Raw genomic sequence first — 26,432 nt, forward strand, 5'->3', positions numbered from 1 at the left:
AAGATTATATCAGTAAGTTAAAGTCGGAATAAAGTTAAACTAAAAACCGAATGAAAAACCACAGCCGACACAGATAGATGTAAGATATTGAAATGAGTGATTTTGAAAGAAATATCTATGTCAATTTATTGCTTCATCTAATTTATTCTATTCAAATTAAATTTATAGAAGACAATCAGGTAATACGTTAAAAAAAGTATGAGCAAATGCATGTACGTGTTTGCGTCGACAATATATCATATTAAGTTTCAAAGTAGCAGAATATAGCTAACAAAGATTCGCAGTTTCCAATGGTTCACCAACTAATGAATGAAAACCATTTTCATAAACGTAATACTTATTTTATATTAGAAAAAAGTATATCTCATTGTAACATTACTTCAAAATGTACAATATACATTGTAATTTTGGGATGCACATAATGATTAACACGTTCAAAGTTATATTTATCGTAATGTTAAAATCTCAAGTTGTGATGTTCATCTATAAACCTTTGTATTGTCCTATTTTAATTTGCATATTATAAACAAATAAACTTTGTAAGATTTTTCACTGATGAACTAAATACTAGACAGTTCTTTAAATGGATTTACTTGTAAAATTCATTTGAAAATTTTAAGTGAAGTGTTTATGTGTTTAACTTGTATGTACATCATTTCAATAATTATGTTATATTTGATTTTGTTCACATTTTATTTATTAATATTCATAATACTATTATCATTTATGTTTTCATGAGAACATGAATTTGAATTCCCCGGCTTTGTCGTGTGTACGTGTTTCTATGTTGTGTTGTTTACTGAGAATCACTGCTCAACTACTTAATATTTGTTATCATAATTATGTTAAGAAGGATAACAAACAAATTAGGCAAAGAAGGAATTGTGAAAGAAACAATGTTAAAACACAGAGAAAAAATTATTTTATGGTTTGTTAAACAAGGTACACAATTTAAATTATGAAAACAGAGCTAACAATGAAAGTTGAAAAAAAAGTTCGTGTGTTACAAGAGAATTTAAACAAAGCGGTTTAAACATTTCCGGTTACTGATAAAATACAATTCATTTATGTCGACATTATGAAATATTAATAATGGTTAATAGTTTGATAACCAAAGCTATTTTAGTTATATTATTTAAAGTTACTTATTGACCTGTTTTGAACATGAAAACTTAAATGAATATACATTGTTGTGAGAAGACAATATATTTAAGTGCATACTAGACATGGTAGAATTAAAAAAATCAATAGACTGTAATCCGATTGAAATCATGAACCTATTTAAGTTAGCCCACCATTGAAAACCTGGAAACATTAGACATCCGTTTAGTTTTAGTATGGGATTCCCCAGTAGTGCGCATTCATATCTCCACACGCGGGACTAGCACTCAATAGCTTCGGTCTCGCACGCAAACGGTTAACCATTAAATCATAAAACCGAAAAAACACACTAGGACGAAATGGCCATCTAGTGCTTCCAGATTTTCAATGGCGGTTTAACTTATATCGCTTTATGATTTCATTGAAATTCAACAATCTCCACAATTCCATAATGAGAAATGTTGTAACCAGTTTAGCTTCGTCATTCGGCTATTTAACTCTTCTTAAGTGGAACTTCCAAGATAATATATGAGACAAAGATGGTTGAAAAATATTTGTCTGTTATTTATGCCTCAGTTGGATTTATAAGCAAAGTATATATATATATATATATTTGGTACAACAAAATGCAAAAGCACACTTACCACTTGGTTTAACTAAAAGCTCAAGTGTACCATAATTTTGTTCACTTGCAGCACGTATCATATTTACAACCTAAAATTCCAATTTAATAAAACAAAACAAAGACAATAGTTATCATTTAAATTCTAATGTGAATTTGAACAATAAACTCATCGATAAAAAAAGAAAACAAAGTTTATGTGATATTTATTGGTAAAAATTTGTTTTCTTTAATTATCTCAATTGACTAGTTATAATAGGAAGTGGAAATCTGGAAATCTGGATTAGATAAGCAAGAAGATTGTAAACATTTCTCATTACACAATCAAATAAATGCAGATAATACAGAAGAGCGATGAGACAAAGAGGCACTGTTTGGTTTCTTAATTATTGTCATAATAATGACAAACCGTTAAAACACTCGGTTGATTTAGATCACTGTATTTAAATATATTCAAGAAGTGTTTTGTAACAACATCTGACATCATTAAGTTTAAAGTGGGAAAGCAGGAGAAACTTTCCCCAAATGTGATGATTTACATTACTAACAAACTTTAGGAGAATAACGATAAAAAAACAAGAACCATTATGGAGTTGATTAGTTTTTCTGAGGGACTCTATAGCAGTGTGTACCCAAGACTTCTCGAAGGGTCAATATTGATCAGATAATATTACGAAACTATTGGTATCGAAGATATGAATCGTTGGATGTTAGCTTAATGTAGCAATGGCAACGTGTTCGTTTTGAGAACTTAGTGACCTAAGCTCATTTCCTATTACTTTTATAGGAATGCACTGATGAAGGATCCTAAACACAGCTGTTTGTTCAATGGTTGTCTAAATGAAGTCAGTCTGCTGCGAATACTTTCTTCACACTGGACAATCATCCCAAACCTTCAATCCTAATTTCTTCAATTAACTTGATTATTACCATTATCATCTATAGACAGTCAGTTATGCTTTCCAAATAAAATAGTCTCGGGGAACTTTAGTGGTCTCCAATTATTCTATTTTGCTGTTCATCTGACGAGATAATTTGTACATCAAAAGTGAATATTTAAAGTATTGTTAATAAATGAGTTCAATAATTTCTCCTGAAAAATACAAAAGAGCCAAAAAAATGTTGGAAGAGTAAAAAGTGTCTGGATATTACGTAAGTCAATGTTATAAACATTAGGTGCATTAAACGACAGTCATAACTCAATACTAAATGCATATTAAAGAGTATGCTTTTTTATGTTATCCAATCATTAGCGTTACTGGTATTAATTGGTTAATCCGATTTGTGATTTAGTCTTCGGGTTTGGAAAATTTAAACCACAAAAAGCAAATAGAACGTTGAATAGTTAAAAGAAATTAGCAAAAATTGGTTTAACGCGTCTGATGAATTTATAAACTTGATATTGACTGCACAATGAGGAGCCACAATCATGGACGTTATGTTAATCTGTTTTTTGATCAGACTGATTTCTATGCAGGAACTAATTCAATTAAGAACTAATGTTATGCTGCCTGATTCTCAGCACCGACATAATTTGTTTTACAACAATGTATTGTATTTGTTTCTATGCCCTTTCAGAGACTCCTTATTGTATATACTTATGAGCTACGATCATATTATTGATCGCTGCATGACAATATGAAGTCAAAGATTTTGCTTCAGTAGAACGTTTCTTTATATATTAAATGATTCAATTTCACAGTATTCACTATTAATCTAGGGAAGTGATAACATGTCGTATCAATCAAAATAGACAACACTTCCAGACGATCTCCTTATTTTTGAATAAAAAAGAACTTATAATGTTACCTGTAAATGGGTATGGTTTGAAACATCTTTATGATTGATGAATAAGATTTGATCACCCTCTGAAAGTCTGGGAATGCATAGGTCAGCAGGCATATTAGCACCGACACGGCTAACTATAATCGGCATTCCATGATCAATCCCACCTTTTACGTTGAATCCAAATCGTCCATGACTGTCAGGTCTGATGGAAATACGGACTAGTCCTTCGGAATTTAATTCATTAGTTTCATCGGGTAGGTGAAGTGAATTTTCAACGTCTGGGGCACCTGGATGAAATGGATCTCTATTTAAACCTTTATTACGCGTGTGTTGGGAGTTATCGATTTCAACACCATTATTATTTGTTACATCTGAATGCTTATTGAGAAGAAGAATAGATTACTTGAAATGATCATTATGAAACAAAATTAGTTGATAATAATTAAAAGAGATGCGAGAATTATAAATGAATATTTTATTTAGTAATCTCACTTAAATACATTAAGGATTATAAATGGTTTTTATGTCTTCTTAGACAACGCACACAAAGCTAAGTGATAGACTAACACAAAACGTTAACTTGAATTGTATCATTTCAATCAATTGGAATTCTCAAGGGGAGATCAATAAATACCGGACGGTGTTGAAGCAAATTTGATTTTTAGCTGTGGTCAATCCTTAGTATGATACTAATTTTCTGTCATTTAAATAAATTGTGATAAATATAGAATAGTTGATTGCATTCAGAAATCCCTATTTTTCATTATAAGATTCCAGTTAACCGTTCTCTGGCTCGTATATCCGTAAATTTTAAGTTCAGCCGTTTTGAATATATCCATACGAACATTTGAACTCTATTATTATTAGTATTATTATTATTACCATTAATATTGTTACTATTAGGTTTAGGTTCCTCCCAGTACTCAGTGATTAAATATTTTTGATTGTAATAAAAAACAGAAAAATAAATTAAGTGATCATAATCGTAATAAAAATCCTTTAGTTTTTATCCGACGCAACATTTTTTAAGCTACTGTTTTCGTATATCTAAAATCCATTCTTAAAAATAAATGGATCGATAAACACATGTACACGTAACTCATTGTTCCTTCATTCATGAATACATCGACAAATATAATTACAACCAGATAGCTTACATCCATCCTCTTCTAATAGTATAGGATTTACATGATAGGGATAAAAGTATCAAATTCGTATGAAATGGGTCCACACAAGATTAAAGATAATATATGTAGTAATAATAATTGCTATTATTACTACAAAACATAATTAATGGGATAAAATTATAGAGTAAATAAGAAAATTAGGCAAAATTTATGTTTAAACGACACTTTGAGATGGGAAAAGAAGCAATGATTGAAGACTTTGAGTGATCATCTATGCATACTAACATCATACAATTGACGATACATCGATAAACGTTTAGATAGATAGATGGATAAATATGATCAACTTAGGGTCTGATGCGGGCATATATTAGTTCAGATTTTCATGTTTTACATTGACATACAGAGAGAGTGAATAGGGTAGTTTCGAGGGTGAAAAGTACATGAGTCGGGATAATAATACTCGTGATAATGAAATGTTAAATGTACAAGATATTACAGAAAAAGGAAAAAAATGAAATTGGAAGGTAAAAGGTATAGAATAATATCAAACTATCTAAGTGAAGATTAGTGATGAATAGATTTATGTCACTGCAGCTGGTTTTGAATCATAGGTTGAGTGACATGATTGAGATAGCATTTACAGCAGTTTCAATGATCAAATAGACAGAAAGAAGCAATCATGAGCCCTGACATTAAAATATTTATCACTCAGAGTTCATTTAAGTACGATTATTAGGAATCATAGGGTATAAAAGCAGAATATTGAAACTAACGATATCAATAGTAGTAGACAAATAAGTGCTAAGAATCAAAAAAGAGGTATAAATAAGGGGTGAAGGATAGAAGGCAATATGATTTTTGGTGTCTAAGCTAAAAGTGAACACTAGATTCAGTTGGAATGTTAAAAATTGAGTAACAATTTCAACCGTCACTAACAATTGTCACACATACGAATAAAAAAGTTTGTATTTTACTGCATAAACCAGGTCAACACTTTTAATACATAAAAACAGGTTGATGGACTCGATTCTGTAAACTAACAATAACTCACTAAGATGCTTCATATACTTTAAAGCAAGTATGTAATAAATTTATGCCCAATGTATCTAAACCAATGTGCTCTAGTTCAGTACTTATATCAGGTGAAACTTGAATATCAACAGTTATCCACCTCACAGAATAGATGAAGGGTTGCACAAAATCATGGATCGATTGACGTTAGACATTAACACCGTTGAACACTGGCTCGGTGATCTAAATGTCAAGCGCTCGCACGCGAGTTCGAAGGTTCTGGATTCAGGTCCTGAGTGCAGACTCGTGGATACGCACTGCTAAGTACTTCAATAATAGGACAAAATGATCGTTTAAAGATTCCAATGTTGATTTAACTTAAACTGAATCGTGAACTTAACTGTGAAGATATGCGATTACATATTAATTTTCAGTTAACTAATGCGGTGATGAGTTCAATTTAATTACTATCAACCAGTATGTATGATATAATTTTGATCATAATCAGAAGCCACAAAATGATTATTGGTTAGTAATAACGCACATACACGTATACAGGTATCACAATTGAAACACAATTCATAACAAATAACGTTTACAACTGAGGTTATCCGCAATATTTCAAATGTTATTTTATGAAACCAGTAATTTCGAGCATTTTCCAATTCATTCGATGAATGAGAGCTATAGGTTACAGGGTGATTGTCATTGACCTTTTTTTTCTTAAGCTCTAAATTTGACCAGATCTGTATTAGTTAGATATCATGTTATGCATCACTAGACTGACCATTTCATAGCAGACTATTGTGGATAGCTTTAGACGCTTAAAATGAAAGGTTTAAATGAAAATCACACTTTAATATTCAGAATACTAAATTGACTGAAAGTGCTTGTGACATAAATTTTTAAACGCTAAAACACTGAGAATAACCTAATTTACTCCAAAATTACAAATCATACTCAACGTATAAATATAATCTGTCAATTAGTGAATAAAAATTTGCTTTTCAGAACATAGTTACTTTTAACAATTTTTATTATTGATAACTTCGTTGATAAGGTTGTAAATTTATTTATCAAGAAGTTTCCATACATCGTATGTAAACAAGATTCACTTATACTTAGTTAAGCATATATATTAAATACATGTTACTTTCAACAGTAAAATCAATTCAAGCAAGCAAACAAACAAACAGGATATAGCTAGTTATTATTGATGTTACATACATAAACAATTTTAAATATAAAAAGTACGCATTGACTATTGTGATGTTATTATCTCGTTTTATTCCATGTAAAACAACGTACTAGTTTTAAGACTTTAGAAATTTGAGCAAAATTAAATTCTTATTTCTTCCTGAAAGAAAAACGATTTCGTTTTTACTAAGTATATGAATAGAAAAACGGCTGTAGTAAATAAACCACAGGAAATGATGAGATTATATTTGTTGCCAAATAGAATTAATGATTTTTCTTGGAAAAAAATAAATAAAAATATGAAAACTGTCAGGAAGAAATAGAAAATTGTTTCACTTGTGTATCTTTACCATTGATAAAATCACTGAACGAATTAAGAAAAAAATAACTACTACCAGGTTAAAATTAAAAATACATGGGTAAACATGGTAAAGAAGCGGGTTTTTTCTGGCTGGCTGTTGTTTGAATTTATTGTTGTAAGGCAATTACTCACTGAAGACAATGGTGGACGGTCGCACAATATCGTGGATTGGTTGAAGTTAGATATTAACACCGTTAGATGCCAGCTCACTGGTCTAAATGTTAAGTGTTCGCACGCGAGAACGAAGGTCCCGGGTTCAAGTCCCTTGTGAGGGATCGTGGATGAGCATTGCTGAGTCCAATAGTAGGACGAAGCGGCTGTACAGTACATCCAGGTTTTCAATGGGGGTTTAACATTGATCCATTCATGATCTCAATCTGAACTCAATAGTCTCCACAATTCTGTACTGAGTTTATTCATTGATTCCTCCTAGTGTGTGCATGTATGTAAACTAGGATTTCATAGGTCAAAACGAACAAGAGTACAGATACCTAATCAAACGCGATAGTATTGTATTATGCAATAGCTTTCCGTTATGTAAAATATGATTATTTGAAAAGTGAAAGAAATCATAAATCAAATCGAACTACAATATAAATGGTTTGTTGACAGTCAGGATAAAACAATGAATTTAAGTTTTGCACACGTTGAAATAGACTGCAGATACGCTTCGTCTCTGCTTTCGGTCATCTAACATAAAGTAGTATAGCTAGATGTCAAGTTATTTGGATTAGTCGGAGCATCGTTACTTAATCGACAGAATCTAATGATCTTTTGGAACAGGAAAACAAGAATTCGATTATTACTAAATGATCAATAATCGTGTATCTTATATAATGAAATTTTTGTGCCAAGAACAGGGAAGATGAAACAAGGAACTTGAGTGAACTATGTTAAGACTTCCATATTTATGGAGCCAGATCATTTAATCCCATGAAAATGTATGATTTGAAAATGATTTTGACAAACATGTTAAAATTGAAAGTTAACATCATGATCAAATACTGATAATCTGTGAATATCACACTTTAGAAGATCATGGTTCACACGCATAAGGTAAAGCAAAAAAAAACATAAGTTTTTGATGCTTGATGAGAATCAATTTTAAAGCAGTATCGAAGCTGTACTTAAGAATGGACTTTCGAATTGTTAGATAACTGGTGAATTAGATTTAATTTGTCGTCTAAATCAGTTGACGTGAGTGAGACCTTAATTTATTGGAAACCTTTGGGCAACACTAAAATGACCTTGAAATGTCTACCTACTTACTAGGGTTAAATCAGGGTTATAGCTTAGTGTGAGGAATTAAGATTAGAAGTTAGATTTAATGTTGTCATCACGAACCGACATAACCAATAATGCCAAAATAATATTTAACCATATGAGTGAATGAATTTCGCACCAAAATTCAAGACCTGCTATCTTAAATATGATTGGTTCATCCTTAAATTATAGTTTTGCCGGGTAAGTGTACTTATGCACATTTAGTATGAATGTCTTTTAATAGAATAACTGTAGATGATATAGTAAAGAAAGGGATAATGACTTAGAATGTCCAGAATAATATTCGGTGAACGGATATAATCTGTTAGAACTATTAACAATGATTGATTTTTCTCAATCACTTGTTTCTGGAAGATCTAACAACAGGTAAGCTTGTCTGTTGAGAACATATCAAAAATTCATAGGCGAATTCTTCATCTTTTTGTTAATTTCTTAATGTTTATTTGAATTAAGCCACTTGTACATTCAATTATAATTTACACTGTGTAATTGTTGTTTATATGATATTACATCTAATGTGTTAGTTTTCATATTTGAGTTACCCATTAAACTAAAGCTTAGAGTTTTATGGAGCGAAAGTACAGTTTCTACTGTCTAACCAATAGTTCATACTGAAAGAACGACTATAATAACCAAAAATTACTAAATATTAACAAATATATTTTATGTTATATCCCAATGAGTAGGAAAATTGTATTTCTGACGTTACGTGACTTAATGTAAACCAATTCTTCAGAGTAACTAAATAACTGAATTAAATTAACACACGTTTAAATAATACGAAGGAAACGAAGTAGATTTGCAATACTAAATGTTAGGATTGGCTGAAAAGATGTATGTATATGCTTGTATATATGTTATGGAGAAAAATACAGATATCATCAAATAGCTAATACATTGAAAATCACAACAATGGATAAATATTGTTTAAACCAGTATATTGGATGGAGGAAATTTTCTGTCCATTATATGCTTTACATAGGATGATTAAAATAAATTTTCTTAGCATTGATATGATTTATTTTCTCCATATATAATATAATTTTGGTCAATAGATAAATCGTTCATGAACCGGGTTAAAGTATATATATATGGTTACAAATTACTTACATAATAATACTGAAATTATATAGACATGGTTATTTAAAACAAGACAGAACTAAGCTCCTTAATTTAAGAGATTTTATTGATTTCCCTATAGCTTGTATGTTCATATACATTGAAAGTATGAAAGCAATTTATCAGTTGCTATCATTGGGAACCATACTACATCGACTGACTAGAATTAAAAATTTCATACGCATAGTTCCCTTTATCGTTTTGAAAAGAGCAAGAACAAAGATTCTAGCAGATTCTAGCTAGAATCTGCTAGAATCTTTGTTCTTGCTCTTTTCAGAATAAAAATGTAGATCATAACAATTTCGACTTGATTATTGGAAGGTATTTTGCTTCCATTGAAACCTGAATGTTCAGTGGTATGCATTGCTAGAAGTGTTTAAATAAAGAAGAAATATTTTTCCAGTAATTCCTACATTTTCAATGATTGATTAATTGATGTTTATATTCATTGAAAAAATTATCCAGTTGTATGTAATTCCCACCAAACTACTTTTGTAGGTAATTATTTGTGCCAGTCAACAATCAGTGTTTAATCCTTTCTATATAAACAACTCCAAAGTTCACCAGAAATTATTGTATTGGTAAAGAAATTAATTTCATCTTACACTTCGGTTCACACTTGTAACTAATAATCGATTACAGTAATTGTTACTGCAATCCCAGTGAATTTGAGACAAAATTAGGACAACAGTAAAACAAAATCTATAACAATTGCTAACTGTAGTTGATAGTTCTCTTCCATTGTTACTGTTATAAACTTAAATTCACAAAAGTATTTCATTCATTTTATCTATGTAAAGAAAGCAAACAGTTCTTCTACAATCACAGTGTCTTCTTATTTTAGTATTTTGTACATATTAAATTGAACTTGTTCATTTTGTTTAACAAATATTGATTGGTGTTACATAATACGTATGTTGACATAAATAGTATGTAACACCAATCAGAAGAGCAATGAATAACAGCAAGGGGTTATGACGGTCAACGTGAAAAAAAACGGAAACGGATATAGAAAGGAATTGTGAATTGAAAGAATTATACAGAATATGAGGGACAAATGATGAAGACTTGCAAATAATATATTCGATATATGGTCCTCACATTTTGCCAAGATAAATATGTATATATAGTATGAAAATAACAGTATTGTTTCAAATGGTTGCATTATGAAAATTGTGGCAGCAGTTTTTTCCACTAGTTTTCATTCGTAAAAAGAATGTTGAACAAACATGATCTCGGAGACATCTTTTGTCATGAGTTGACATTAGCCAGAAAACTATTTAGTACAGACGAGAACTGGATAGAAGTATTTTCATTGTTTAAGCCCAATTAAAATGTACACATCCATTATCAAACAGGAAATTGAACAAAGGAACTTGAAAATCCGTAGAAAGGACGACACCAATCAGATAAAATTCAACAGTCCACACTGTAAAATCAACGGAGTCTGTAATATACCATACTTATTATCCATTACTTAAAAGGTAAACTAAGTTGTAGTTTCTAATTTAATTTCCATATATCAAGTTTGATTACTATTTTAGTAGTCAAAAGTCTGTCACAAACTATCCCAGATTATCGTGAATATTTTTACGGAGAGTTCGAAACAACTGATTTCCATAAAACTGTTAAGTCAATAACAACCAAGGATACCCCCCTACAATACATAATTAGTAAATCATTCAACAGGTATTTGGATATGAATTAAATTCTGAGTAAGAGGGATAATGATACACTCGGTTGCTCAAGTCAATGTAGGTGATGCGGAGTTCAGTCTTGACGTGGTGGCTTAATGTCGAACGCCTAACTCACCAATCTACCTCTCTCCGATAACAAGTAAACAATGGAATATCAAAAGATTTCATGATAAAAAAATATTTTAAGTTATTTTCGTGATAATTTGTTGTTTATGAGTTGATGACAAATAAATATCACATAAACTAGAACAATAGTAGGTTTCAAAGTTAAGAAAACGTTCATGTAAGATAAATGCCGATGAGATGTGTATTTGTTTTTATGATACTGAATTGTTGAATATATAAATACTAACAATAACTTATCACTACACTATTGAAAAATGCAATATTTACACATAATTATATTGGATAATGAGGCGGCCCATTTGAATATCTGGGCTACCTAATCCTGCCATCTAGGTATTTCAACAAGTTATGTTTTTGTTTGTTCTAACACATCATTATCTGTTCATCGCACAATCTATTCGGGTGTGTTTCTGAAACGTTTATGACCTTTCTCTGTTCAAGTTACGAAAAAGTACAATCAGAGACATCGTGATAATTGATGATGTTCATTGGAAAAAATGAACATAACTCAGATGTCCATTCCTGAACTGCTAACATGTAACTGAGTATATTTATCGTCAGGATCGATCAAGAAATATGAAAGAGGAAACTCGTTGAAATACTTTGTGTTAAGAATTCTATATTGTATTAAAAATATAATGTTAAATAAAGCCATGATAATAATAATGACACGATCGAAACACCAATGTTTGACTGCAACTCAAAACCAAGTTAATCTTTTACTCCAAGATCATTAACTAAAAGAAATCATGTAACAATAAGATGGAGAAAATTTCATTTACCAATTCAATATAGGAGTTCATTCATGATTTCACAGAAATGTATATGGTATTACAGGAAAAATGCAATAAACTATTGATCCATTCACCATTATTGAAAAACAAACGAATAAACAAAAATGAATTTATTATTGAACGGATGTCATATTAATGCAAAAATAAAAATGATTTATTGTTATCATGTTATCTGATGTAGAATGTAGTTATACATATTTGTTCGTTTATTGAAAATTAATTCATTACAAGTAATACATTTTTCCGTTTACTATCGATATTTATCAAAAGTTATTTTCTCCTCATTAAATTTTATATTTAACTGTGAATTAGTATCTGTCGAAATTCCCTCTTGAAATTAGTCATAACTCAGTGATAAATGGGTTGTAAATACATTAATCCTACAGAAGATCAGTCGCGGTATAAACAGACAAGACTTTGGCGCGGTTTCAAATCCCACAGAATACATCAGTTCGCAAAAGTTCACAAGTACACCTTGTTGAGAAGTACTAGCTAACATAAAGCTCAGATCTAGGGCTAGTTATCGACTACTTTGAATCACATACAATTCATTCCTATTTTTTTTCGTTTGTGCACAGTAGATTGATTTATTCCACATATTATAAGTAATCCACTTCACAGTAATAATTATTCACATAATATATATTTGTTTTTTCGACATTAACTTGATGACTGTAACAACAGACATTTTATATAGAAAGGAATTTCGTTTAAATAGTACAAGTTCAATAGGTTTATTTTTCAAGAAAATAAGCAAGGTGTTTATCAAATTTAAGGTAGAATACGTCTTGTTAGTCAAACTAGCAATATAACCGATAAACTAGCTGACTCAAGAAAATTTTGCACTTTTATACGGTTTTAATAATTGCAAGCTGAGCGGTGTGGATTTTGTATTCGCCATCATCCATCGGCAATCATTGTTATATTCATAACACCTATCGTATTATTTAGTTTGTTTACGTTTAACATTGTAAAGCCCTTCAATTAGTTCATTTAACAGACAGTGTTATTCGAACAAAAACAATTTGTTTATCCATGTATTATTATCATGGCCGTATGATTATATATGTTTGGCTGTCTGTGATAGAGTACGCACATATCCCTTTTTCTAGTTTAAATGTTAGTCTCTTAAATCACTCAATGGATCATTCGCTTTGCCATATATATATTTAATAATGGTTATCAGGGCAACTAATACATGAATTGTAAAGAATCATCTCTAAAATTATTCACTACAACGTCTTTGATAAACTTTTATAAGGATACTTGTATCACATTACAATGATAAAGATTTTTAGAAATATTTTAAATGTGTTAGTTTTCGTGATGGAAAGAATATAGACTTAGGAGTTAGAATTCATTTATAGATTAGCACAATTATTGAGATTAATCATTCCAATGGTGTATTGTTCAAGCTTAAATTAATAATACATTCTAATAATAATAATAATAATAATAATAATAATAATAATAAGCGGTTTACATGTAACGAGTATAAAAAGTGGTTGCGAAATCTAATTTTAATACTGATATGCAAATTGAAAAAGTGGTTATAAAATCTATATTTATGACAAAGAAATATTCAATACGCAAGTCATATCAGATGATCTTTTACTTAGTTGATGGAATATGGAAATCCGTAGAAGCAGTTATCATATGTTATTTAAGTTTTTGTTAATAACACATTCATTTGATAGGAAGCCAAGAAAAATAACTCTAAGGTTCAATACTATTGGACACTCATACAATTGATTAATGTTTCATGTTAGGATAATCAACATTAAATAAAAACTCGCAGAAATGGAAACATCACAGATAGTTAAACAAAAATGGAACAAAGTAAACAAATCAAACTATGATGTACAGAAATGAATACTTGTCTAAATTACGTAAATAATAGACAAATGATGGTATCCATATTTTTCGGAATTTTTACAGCTGTCCAGCCTGTTCTAGTTTACATTAGTTGTTTAATTAAAATAAATCTATGGTGTAAACCAAAAAAATTCTACAATCTCCAAAAACCGTACATGGTAATATTATTTTATAATGTCGTCATCTATTTTGATACCTATCTACTGTATATTTGTTTAGACTGTGTAACAATTTCATTCACAGTCAGTTATTAGGAATAAAACTTCCTGCTTTTTAACTGTTCTTCAACTATTATCTTTGGTTAGAAATGTCAGTTGAAGATATATATATATATATATATATATATATATATATATATATATATATATATATATATATATATATATATATTGTGAGTCAGCTGATTATGCTGAAAATGTTTCTTCATTTGCTTGGTATAAACATTCACGGGTAATCAATAAATCATATCCTTTCAGATTTACTTGATTAAAACAGGAACTTGTCATGTTCAGTTAGTTTCTTTTTCTTTTAAGTTTGACAAAAGCCAAAGGGTTTATCATGAGAATTGATTATTTATTGGTAGAGATAAGGTCAGATAATGAAGTAGTTTCAGTTATGAGAAAAAAAACTATAAATTTTTCACTTATAAGAAATCTATTCAAGTTTAATGGGGTTTTGCATTATTTTGCACAATGTCAATGTTGACTGAATACAATAGTTTCTTATAAAATAATATTTATCAGGAAATATAAGAATAACTGATATTTATTCTACCTGGTTATGCCCGATGAAAATCTCCAAAAAGATATAAACATTTAAATAATAATAATTATTATTTAAAAATGTTTGTTTCACATACTTAGTGTCTTTAAGTTCGATGGTTTAACAGAATATCCGTGTTAATTATAGATAATGGTCTTCAATCTGTAAATTCTTAATTTGTCTTTAATTAGGATAACCCAGCAGTTGACATTTGTGATCTTGTATGAATCTGTACTTATTGTTCATAATCAACACTACATATTTAGACCATGTAGTTGAAATCAGGTAGTACACATTTTCTGACTTCAGCTGAACTATGATATCCTGCAATTCCCCTTTTGATATCATACGGGAGGTAATATCTTTGCATTTAATGTTTATTTCGTGACAGAAACTACTATCGACTTATAGGAAGTCTTAATTAGATTACCAAACTTAAATATTTATTGAGTAGTGACCAGTTTTCGAGTGAATTAACTGGATTTTTGTTGGAACAAGTAATCTGTGTACACAACTATGTTGTACATAAACTCAAAACTGAGAAACGGCACTGAGTGAAGCATTATATAAATGCACCACTAGATACAGACTCCACAGTTTAAAACCATTGCAGTTCTCATCACACCTGAAAACAGTTAAGGAAATCATGTAAAAAATTGAGTTTGCACACATCTGAAGTGTTTTAAGCTAAAACAAATGAGTTGATTTGCTTTTTCCAGATATTTTTATAAGTTCATTAGTTGATGTCAGTTTATAGTACACACAATCATCAGGTAAGTATTTATTGGCTCCAATCTTAGGTTGTCTGTTTACCTATTTTATTAATTTACATAAGTTTGTTTGATGTGGATTTGCTTACCATAATTAGTTATGATATTGCTACTTCACATTAACTGATCTAATCGACCAAGGAACCTTATAGTTATTACTTTGTGAAGAATATTGAATAGATCACACGAAAATCAACAAAAAATTTTTAGAATCATAGTTATACTTTTCGTATAGTGATAAGTCCGTGTTTATCTTTAAACGTGAAATTGTCATTGAATAGATCAGTGATCAGAAGTCATTTCTAGAGAGAAACGCTTATCTCAATTTTAATCCTACATTATGCGGTATTACGAATTATATTACACATTGTTATAAACATATTTTCCCTATCATAAACACGATTTCAGCATTAGACTTCAGTGACTGAAATATTAGATATTTTTCTAACTCAATGAAGAAACAGTAGAAAGTAATTAATACCAACGATATTAAATGATATCTTTCTAAGTTCTAATTTAATCAAGTAACTAACCATGATAACCTTAGATTCAAAATCGATAAAGGTATATTGACAAAAAAATCAATAAATTTAGAGCTCGACACAGAACAGACATATTTTTAATATTTGTAAGCCGACCAATGATATACTACCATTACATAATCGTGCTAAATGGCATGTGTTGGATAAAGCATGTTTACACAAAGGAATGAAGATTAGAACGAAACCCCAAAGAAAACACAAGACATAATATTTTGGAGAAAAAATACATGACCTTAAAATATTACATCAATGATATTAATCATCGTGACAGTACAACTGAACATTGATAAGACAAAAAAACACGATCATAAAATATCAGCTTCTTCTTACGAACTGATGCACACGATACAGCTGTTTGTTAATAATAATATCATTGCCGATGTCATATATAGCTAACATAATGAAAAAATAAATTCCAAAACTTCAATCTTCTCGTTAGTTAGCTCAAAGTAGCTCTTAAAGTACACACGCACACGGACACGAGTGATAACACTATACGATGGTGTTTACAAGTACATTAGCATGAAATTTGCTGAGTTTGACTATAAAGAAAATAATGACAATATGAAGCTAATTTTAAGAGTAAAAGTGAAGACTACCAGATAATGTAAGTTGAATATATGCAACACTTACAAATGGCAAAATAAACATATATACATGTAAACTGACACACATAAGTGTTCAGACCCAGATGAATGTGGTAAACAAAGATATATTTTTTGACAATTAAGTAGGAGAACGGAATTCAACTGAACGGTTTTGTTATTCATTAGTTTAAACAAAGAAAGTAGAAAATAATCATTAACATAGGCCATGTATTAGTAGGTAACAAGGATGATAGGTTATAAGAATTTGGTTAAAAATTACGTAAGCAGAAATTCTGAAATGCGCGTTTTGTAGTTAAACATAGAATGATGACATTAGCATTTATAGTGAAATTTAATGTTTGGTTTATTACTAGTACCAAGTTTTTGAGTTTCTTTTAGCTCACCTCTGAAGATGATATTCCATTTGATTTGACAAATATGATCTCGTTTGTTGCAGTATGTAAATTAGGAGAATCATTATTACTGATGTTATTAGAATACGATATTTTGCTTTCACCTAAAGAAGTAGTTTGTTTTTCGTGGTCATATTCATTATCATCAATGTAAAACGTTGAGTATGGTCGAAGTGTACTTGTGGAATAATCATCCGTAAGTTTTGCTGTATATAGATCAAGTTGTGAAATAGCATCCACAGCAATGCTTAATGGTCTGGCGTGCATACGTGATAGAAATTCGTCATCTTTATCTTGTTCAATTCGAATAAATCGAGGTAAACGTCCATTAGAAAGATCACATTCTTTACGATATACAAATTCCACATTTAATGAATTTGAATGCCTGATTGACCTTTGTGAATTTTCTGCACGTTCACAACTCGATGAGTTATTCAATAACTCAGAAGTAGTGGTAATGGTAGTATTACAGTTAGTAGATTGAACATTTAAGTGAGGTCTACGTTTACTGTGACGTCGTCGTAAAATATTTACATCTCCTATAACAAACCGACGATTCTCTTCATCACTACACTCAGGACTTACTGGCGAACATGTTTCTGATATTGGATCAGGTGAGATTGGAGTTTTACCTGAACGAACTGGTGCAGGACTACAAAGTTGTGATGGGCTACTGAATCCATTACGATACAATGATATTGCTCGCCCAGATACATTCACAGGTTTAATGTCTATTGAACCAGCCATATTGAGGAAAGAAATGTGAACAACAATTAATAAGATGTCTTTTTTAAGTAAATCCTTTGAATATTTGAATTTTTTATTTGTGTGTTTACCTGTCGTATATTATTTACTAAGAAAAAGGTTTTTATGGTAAAATATGCAACCTGAAATTTTGAACCAATCACAAAGTAGGTTGAACAAAGTTTGTAACTGACCAATAAAATATCCCGCCAATCAGAAATCAATTGTCAACATTAATATGATTATTATTAATTCGGAAAATAGAAAATTTAAGTGAATATTTATTTCGAATAGTATTATTCAATGGGTATGAATTAAGATGAAGTTAAAAATTGTCCTCTCAATCAACCAACTAATGAAGATATCAGATTATATTATATAAAATACTTTTTTCTGAAACGAGTTGGTTGAATGGCGGAAGATAAAATTAAGAGATGAAAACAGGTATGTGATTCAGCAGGAAGTTTTGCAGTTTGAAAAGAGTAGTGAAATAATTTTGTTATCAGGAAAAAGTTACAAGATTGATAGAAAGGTAAAAATAATCATACTTCTTCAGTTAGTCGTATATTTGTATATTTTGTTCTCAGAAAATGAAGTGAAGGGTAATTTAAATTATCAAAAGTTGATATGTATTCATTTAAGTCATGGAAAGAATAAGTCAACAAGCAAGGCATATTCAGTAACACAACGTGAATAAATGAAGTTAAATGGAATGTTCCTCCCGTATTAATACTAAGATTTAAAGATAGATTATTTGTACCACATATAGTAGCATCTATGTTTTTTCTCTCAGTCTACGACGTTTTTGGTTGTGAATTATTTAGTATATTCAGCGACTGATTATCGGAAAATTGCAGTCGAAATCGATCATAAAGTGTGTATCAGTAATTTATTTTCAACTAATTACTGTCCTCTTGAAAAAGTCTGATAAATTCCTAAAGAATACAAATATCGAATCTTAGGTTAAAATTGATATGTTTTGAAACCTTTGAAATGATAAACAACTTTTTCATAACATGAGAATCAGTGATTCTACTTGTCTAACTACAACAGTTAACGTCACAGTTCTTACTTTCGTATATCTACTTTCGTCTTCGGTGTTTAAAAATCTAATTACCTTATGATATTGCTCCTTAAACTGCCATTATTTACTGAATTAAAAAATTATTCTTGGACATGCAAACACACAAATAATCTGAAAAGCTGTGAAAGTGGAAATCCATACTTCATTACATTATGTCGTCTGTTCATACAGTATACTTCTTTATATGTTAACCTATTGAGGCCTTAAGCAATGAAAATGAAACAGCATGACAGTGAATATTATTTACTTGATAATTAGTAAATTTTAAGTCTAATGCATTCAGTCTATAAATTACCCACTTATAAAAAGTATAAATCTCGATAAACAATAGCTTCACTTTTCAAAAGCAGAATATTCCTTTTTCCAATTAGATACAAAATATATAATTTTACAAACAAAAGTAAAAATTATACATTTTGGCATTGCTAACGAACGAGTTTCCTGCTAAATAAACAACGATTACTGGTTCAATTAAAATTTTTTTGTTTTAATGAGATGGGACATATTTTTAATAGTTTGCTTATGATCAATATTAAGTAATAAATAGCAAAGAATAAAGGTAACAAATAAAAAATACAATTAATACATTTAATTAGTGATTAAAAATGCATTGAGTGCCAAAAACAATATTTAAATTATGCCATCAATAAGAACTAGATTTTTTTTCTTTGTTCGAAGTAAATAAGGTCAATCTTCAGTGTAACAAACGTTCTCATTCAGACGTTTAGTAAAAAGATGAATATATATGCTTTCAATTAGTTTTTCACCATGGGTCTATGCTACATATATAATTTCTAACCATAAAACGAATTATTACTAATCAAACACTAGTGTTACGCAATAATGCTGTAACTCCAAAAGTGATTAAGGAAATAATATCGAATGATTGTCTAAACGATTAGAAGCGAGCATAAGCTAACCATAATAATTAAAGTAATTATATTTCAAAAAAATTGAGAATATGTAGATCAACGGTTGTCAAACTGCATATCTGACAAGAGAAATAACAAAGTATTTTGATGAAATGTCAATATAATTGATAGTTAGAAGTAAAGGGATCAGCGGTTGCCAAATTACGTAAAATTATTTTATTATTGTATTTGTTTATATTAATGTAGAGTGATAAACAAAAGCTAATTAAAATGAAATATTTTTTTCCGCTCTATTCATCTTTCTACTAAATAGAAATGGATTAAAGCATAGTTTTCGAATCATAATTTACATCATTAACTGAGAATAATTGAATCAAGTTAGTCAGATAATATTTATTCAAGGTAAGTAGAAGATTATACAATATTGTATCATATGATATTCAAGTTAATCTAGGCTCCTCAATAGCTTCAGCTAATTAAAAATGAAACATTTTAACATTTTTTATTTCAGAGTTTTTCACTGTTTATTTTTAACTAGTAACACAAATGATCTTAGTCATTGACAAATATATTTTGTAAAATATCAATTATGTGTAAAGAACACGTAGAACCATTTACTTAGAGTAATTTATAATAATCAGGCTACCTACTCATGGTTCAAAAAATCAATTTCGTTTTAAAATACTACATTTCATTGTAAAATATAAAACAGGTATTCTTCTTTAAATATGGTACTTTAATTCTATTTTCTATAAATGATTTAAAAATACCCCAGTAATAGTGCCGAAATACAGTATTATGAATAAAAATGTTAATAACTATTTAAAAATGAAACGGACTTTCCAAACCATCTAATATCAAACAGAGGATATTTTAAGATACTTCACCCAACCTGTATACAGTAGATTAATTATAAATTCATTTAAAAATGAAGATGGTGAGAAATAATAACAATCATGGATGCAAAAAAGCAGATTACGAGTTTTATCGATGTTAACATTGAATGTACAGTTGTTAGTGCTTATCAACGTATTGACTTGTTTACTTTACAAACGAAAATGAGTGGCAGTACTTAAATGTTTTTGACTGGAAAAAAGTCATTTTTCATTGATTTATATTTTCAGTGGTTTTCTTTTTGATGTCCCTTTATAATGCTAATTTTCTTAACACTCATAGTTTTATTTATAGATTCAACTAAAAGTTCTAAACACTTGTCTACGCAAGATACTTAGTGTCCGTTGGCCGGGAAGCATCAGCAACAACCTACTGTGGTAGAAAACAAACGAGCTTCCTGTTTAAGAATTTAGCAGAAGACTATGAAATTGGATAGAACATACATTACGGAAATCATCAGACTGCATCACGAGGCAAGCGCTATCTTGAAATACAGAAGGGAAAAGAACAAGAGGAAGGCCAAATAACATATTGTCTCGAGAATTGGAAGCATACATGAAAAGGATTGCCCAGAACAGAGTTGGATGGAGAATGATGATGGGTGGCCTGTGCTCCTCTACGAGGGGTAACAGGCATAAGTCAGTAAGTTGACTAGAAGTTGAAATAATAATAATAAGTTAACTGTTTTCTTAATTAATCACGAAATCAATACTTTAGAGAAACACAATAATAGAGGAAATAATTAATAGAAGATTTAATGCAAATAGCGTGAATGTATGTAGGCGAAAGAAAAATACTTTATTGCTCTTTAATGTTTAATACTGAATTCGGTTAATGTCAATTTGTAGGAAAACTTATCATCAGAATGTACAGTCTATTCACAAATCACCTAACTAAATATTATTCTGTTCAATTTTTTGTCTTATTGTTATACTATTATACTTGACAACTATTGTAATGATGTACAGTCATGCATGTGAAGAAAAATTTAATCGGTCATTAAATAAATGATTAAAATTCAATAATAGGTTGATCGAGAATAATATGTGAATAAATGCATTTCCTGTTTGTTTTAATTTTCAAAGTTATATCAACCCTAAATGAATTATCATTTATAGCGTTAATTTTATGGAAAGCTATTAAATTTACTTTGTGCCTTTGAAAATTACCAAACAATTAGAAGAATAAAGTAATCAATCAGTGTGAAAATATTAATCCCGCATCTTGAACAGTTTGGCGGTAACATCAATAGATGTGACAGTGTATCAATGGTTTAAATCAAACAATCAGCAACAATTTATCGAAGATTTTAGATAGACCTTGTTCGGTGGCACAAACTATGAATGAGATCTAATTTAGAGGCCTACTAACGGTTCCTGTTGACTGTCTGATATTATGGAGTATTAAAAATTGTAAATAAATAATTTATAAAAGACAAGGATGAATAGGATAGAGGAGAAATAAATTAGCCACTTAGTAATATTTTCTTGTAACTATTTATTTCTAAAGTGTGGATAAGATGTATTTGTAATCGCTTTATTTTCGTGCTTGTTAAGTTTTAGTTAATTTGCTGTTAATTTTCATCAGTATATTCAAAAATAAGTAGATGATTGAGGAACGTTTCGTCGGAATATTTTGAATTTCTCTATAGTAAGCGAATTGATTACCGTACTCAGAATTAAATCCATAACGTTCATAATTTGAAGCATTCATATAAAAATTTAATTGAATAATTTGCAGTACATTCTGACCACTACTGAACTCGGATTAATGTGAACGTGATGATTTAGTTTTGTAGCTCCTCATTGCAAATCCTAGAGATTCATCGTTGTTCAGTTTAGCGATTTTAAACTTGATTTAAAGAATTTCCTGATTCTTTTTTCCGTACCTAATTAAATAATAATCTTATTTTAATAATCTTTTAACGGATAATTATCTGTCTATTGAATAACCATTTGATTCTCAGGCTAATTATTATTTTCACTCAAGTATAATAGGTCAAAAGATTTATTCTCATGATCAATTATCACTTGGTCACATTTTATATAAGTTTCGTTTTACACGTAATGAATATTTTGAAGAGCTTAGTTGTGTTAGGATGTTCGTGATTCTATTAGTAGACGAACTAATCCCTTTACAATCAAAGCTAAAAGTATCAAGATGAAAATTTTAAGCGTGTCAGGTTATTGATTTAAGAACTTATTTATTCATCCATTCAATCAGTTATACAATAATCATTAAGATAAGGAAAGAAGAAGTAACATATAACTTTGTAAAAAACAATAATCAATTTTACTATAAAGAATAATGTGCTAAACAATTGTATGCGACAAGATACTGGTTTAATGTTCCAATCAAACATAAAGACTCATTACAGATAATAAAGTTTGAGGTTAAACATTTTGGGTAAAAGTTGGAGATATATGTAGGCTATATGAATCTAAGTTGATAAATTTTGAATTTATTACCTTAATGGTTGAAAGATAAGTAATTTTTATCATTGAACCATCATTCGTTTATTTTTTGAAAAATTCGCAAAAACGCTGAGATAACATTTACAGATTCAGTGTTGAGATATAACAAGGAATCGTACTACCATTGATAGTAAATACATTAAAAAGGAAGAATGTATTTGTAAAATCTCAGCGAAAGAATTTGAAGTAAATCCAATGTTTCGCCTGGTAATCTGGTCCAAGCTTTTTCAAGGAAAATATAATCAAACAACAAAATTATCGAATATAAATAAGTACATGGTTCTCTGGTTTACTGTATACTGAATAAGTCATTCAATCAACGTGAACACTGTTTTACAAATAAATTTTTCCTCTTTAATGTCTCACATTAACTGGGCGCCCAAATATTGTGAAACTATTCGTTCAAATTTAGACGAAAGTTCTTATTTAGGAAATACATTGTTTTTTAATTCTTTACATAGTCAACTAAAATTATTTCCTGTAATAATCTCATTTAAATATTTCAGAAAGCTTAAAATGGTGAAAAACCATAATGAAAAATGTATATGAAAACATTAAACTATTTACAAAATCAGAAAATGATTAAATTTTTCATTAGAATAATGATGTAATACATACCTCTTTTTTCTGATTAATAGATTGATCATGACCTGAAAACAAAATAAATGATCATAAATTAATTTTAATGTTTCAAGAGGATTAAACACACGTACTACATATTACTGAAAACTGAAATGAATAATGAACACTGTGGTTATTTTGTGATCATCTAATTAAATACAGTAATAAAAGTATGTAAAACAAAAATAATATCATGAATATCACTGGATAACGTAGACTGTCATATTATGCATCACATATAATATGATCAATCGCTTAAAATATCTGTCAAAAAATGGATATTACAAAGTTTGAGAGATAGATCTCAAGACACTATGAAAGGGTTGCTTTGTCCACTGTGATTAATAAAGAAAAGCGTCCAATGGATCACCAGTTATTAATTGCATTACACCTTAGTGACAGTTGTGTTGTGTATTTGACTTAAATACAATGAACTGATAGACCTACGACCTAAAAACATGAGAAAAACACAATAGTTTAGATGATCTCAGAATACATTCTCATTTATATAAAGGAGTTATAAGCGAAAAGAAACTTTTATTTGTCGATACAAATAGTGAAACATTGTCTTGAAATAACCTTAAATACAATCATTCTATTGGTTGGGCTTTATTTATGAAATCGCGAATCATACATCATTAACACTACCTGGACCAAACTTATAAGAATTTAAATAAATAGAATAAAGAAATGCGAGATAATCAAATAAAGTGGTATGTTATGATAAAACATTTTCTAATAAAGTAAATATTAGTTTATCGGATTCAGTGATATTATGACTGTTAGATGTTGCCATAACAACAATTATCACGGTTACTTTCAACACACTGATGAGACAAGGTCACGTAATTGATACTACTTTTTACTGGTTGTTAATTCTTGTACAACATTATATATAATGTAATGCTTACTAATTTGATTATCTTTTGTAGAGTCATATAAACCCAATTGGAAATACCATATCTCTGTTTATTCGAGAACATACAGTATGTTTTCACTGAAGTTGCCTTGACTGTCCACCCTATTCACACTCAGCATTAAATCTGCGATCGCACTAAAAGGATCTACCATTCTCTCTAATTTTAGTCTACAATTCGATAGTTTAGTCCATAAAACAAAACTCTAGTTAGGAAACTCAACCAGTTAAAAGATTCTAACAATTTTAAAATGTTATAGTACATCTAAAAAGAAAGTAGAATATTTTATGACTAAAACGGATAATAATAATAATATTGTAAAGAATCTATTGAAGGTTATATTTTTCTCTCGCAACAATGTTATATAGTTAAATTTGTCTCTTCGATAGCTTGTTAGAGAGAAACTATGTCTTAAAAGTTTTGCTACATTATTTTTAATTTCAAATTAAATTTATGTAACATTGTTATGATGAGTTGCTACAAGTCATTTCATTAAAAGTAAGATTGTTTACATTTGTATTTGTGTAATATGCCAAGTATATATTTTGTAGCAAACGTGTAGTATATCGTTTTCTGTATATTTTTTCTTATTGTAACAAATATTTAGAAAGTTTCATTGAATGAATACACATATCAACTTGCCAAAATGACTAAGAATTCATCGGAACAAATTTTATGGGAATAAACAGAATTTAAGTGGTAATTTAACTATTAACTTATTTTTAATAGTTAAAAAAATGTTTTTCTGCTTAGCTAGATAATGAGTTAATCTATATTAGTTAATTGTTATTTCAGTCTTTGTATTTGTCTTTTTAGACAGAGAAGTTTTAATGAAATGATGTTATAATTTATATTAGTGATAATACTAGACGCTTATTACTGCTACTTAAGTTAGATAGACATACATCTAATAGATATCAGAAAGCAACAAGATAACAGGATTTCGACTGTGCTGAATAATGTATAGTGAATGTAAGCAAGTGATTTTCTCAAGGAAGCTTTTAATTTCTTTTTTTTTTTGAAGAAAAGTCAATTAAGGACAAAAATATGTCTGTATGATCTTCAGAACTAGTATATTAAAACTATGACAAAAAATTAGCGTGGAGATGTAATGAATTAAACAAAATAAGGATTTTTAGTCAGATCTTAAAGGTTGTCCGGAAATCAAAACAGCGTTACTTAATAACAATAAGCAATTCTATTTGAAATATATGTAAAGGATAGTTGTTAAATTCGCTATGCAGTGAAATTGATTTAGACATCCGGAGAATAATGGATTTCTCATGAGGTTATGATTAGACATTGTTGGTGAATATCTACAACTACGTTGTACTTCTTATTAAATCTAAATGTCTGACAAAAAATCAAAAATCTTATCGGCAATTTTTCAAGGGTGATATAGTAATCTGAAGGAAATATTTTAAATAACTAGTGAAAATAAATTGTATTAAAATTTGAATAAGTTTGCGAATATTTAAATTCAGTTGGAGTACAAACTGTATCATGTACGGGTACATCTGCCAGAGAATAAATGTTTCACTATATTCAATGAAATTTTTATCGATTTAGAAGTTTGTAAAAAGTAAAACAAAGTCGTATATTTAGTCTTATAAGTTAAAGTAAAAGGAATTTACGTTGCTAAGTAGT

At 29.3% G+C, this 26,432-nt stretch overlaps 1 protein-coding gene across 1 annotated transcript in view; it reads right to left on the reverse strand.

Moving 5' to 3' along the window:
* The window catches only part of MS3_00005124 (uncharacterized protein), a 114,540-nt gene that overhangs the window by 24,158 nt on the left and 63,950 nt on the right, over positions 1–26,432 (reverse strand). The window contains exons 14-16 of the mRNA XM_051213157.1: positions 23,866–23,897; positions 3,533–3,889; positions 1,746–1,815 (exon numbers count right to left, since the gene is read on the reverse strand). Of these exons, the coding sequence (XP_051069103.1) occupies positions 1,746–1,815; positions 3,533–3,889; positions 23,866–23,897 (459 nt within the window). The remainder of the gene's footprint in view (positions 1–1,745; positions 1,816–3,532; positions 3,890–23,865; positions 23,898–26,432) is intronic.

Source organism: Schistosoma haematobium, chromosome 3 (assembly GCF_000699445.3).
Source record: "Schistosoma haematobium chromosome 3, whole genome shotgun sequence".
Lineage (NCBI taxonomy): Eukaryota > Metazoa > Platyhelminthes > Trematoda > Strigeidida > Schistosomatidae > Schistosoma > Schistosoma haematobium.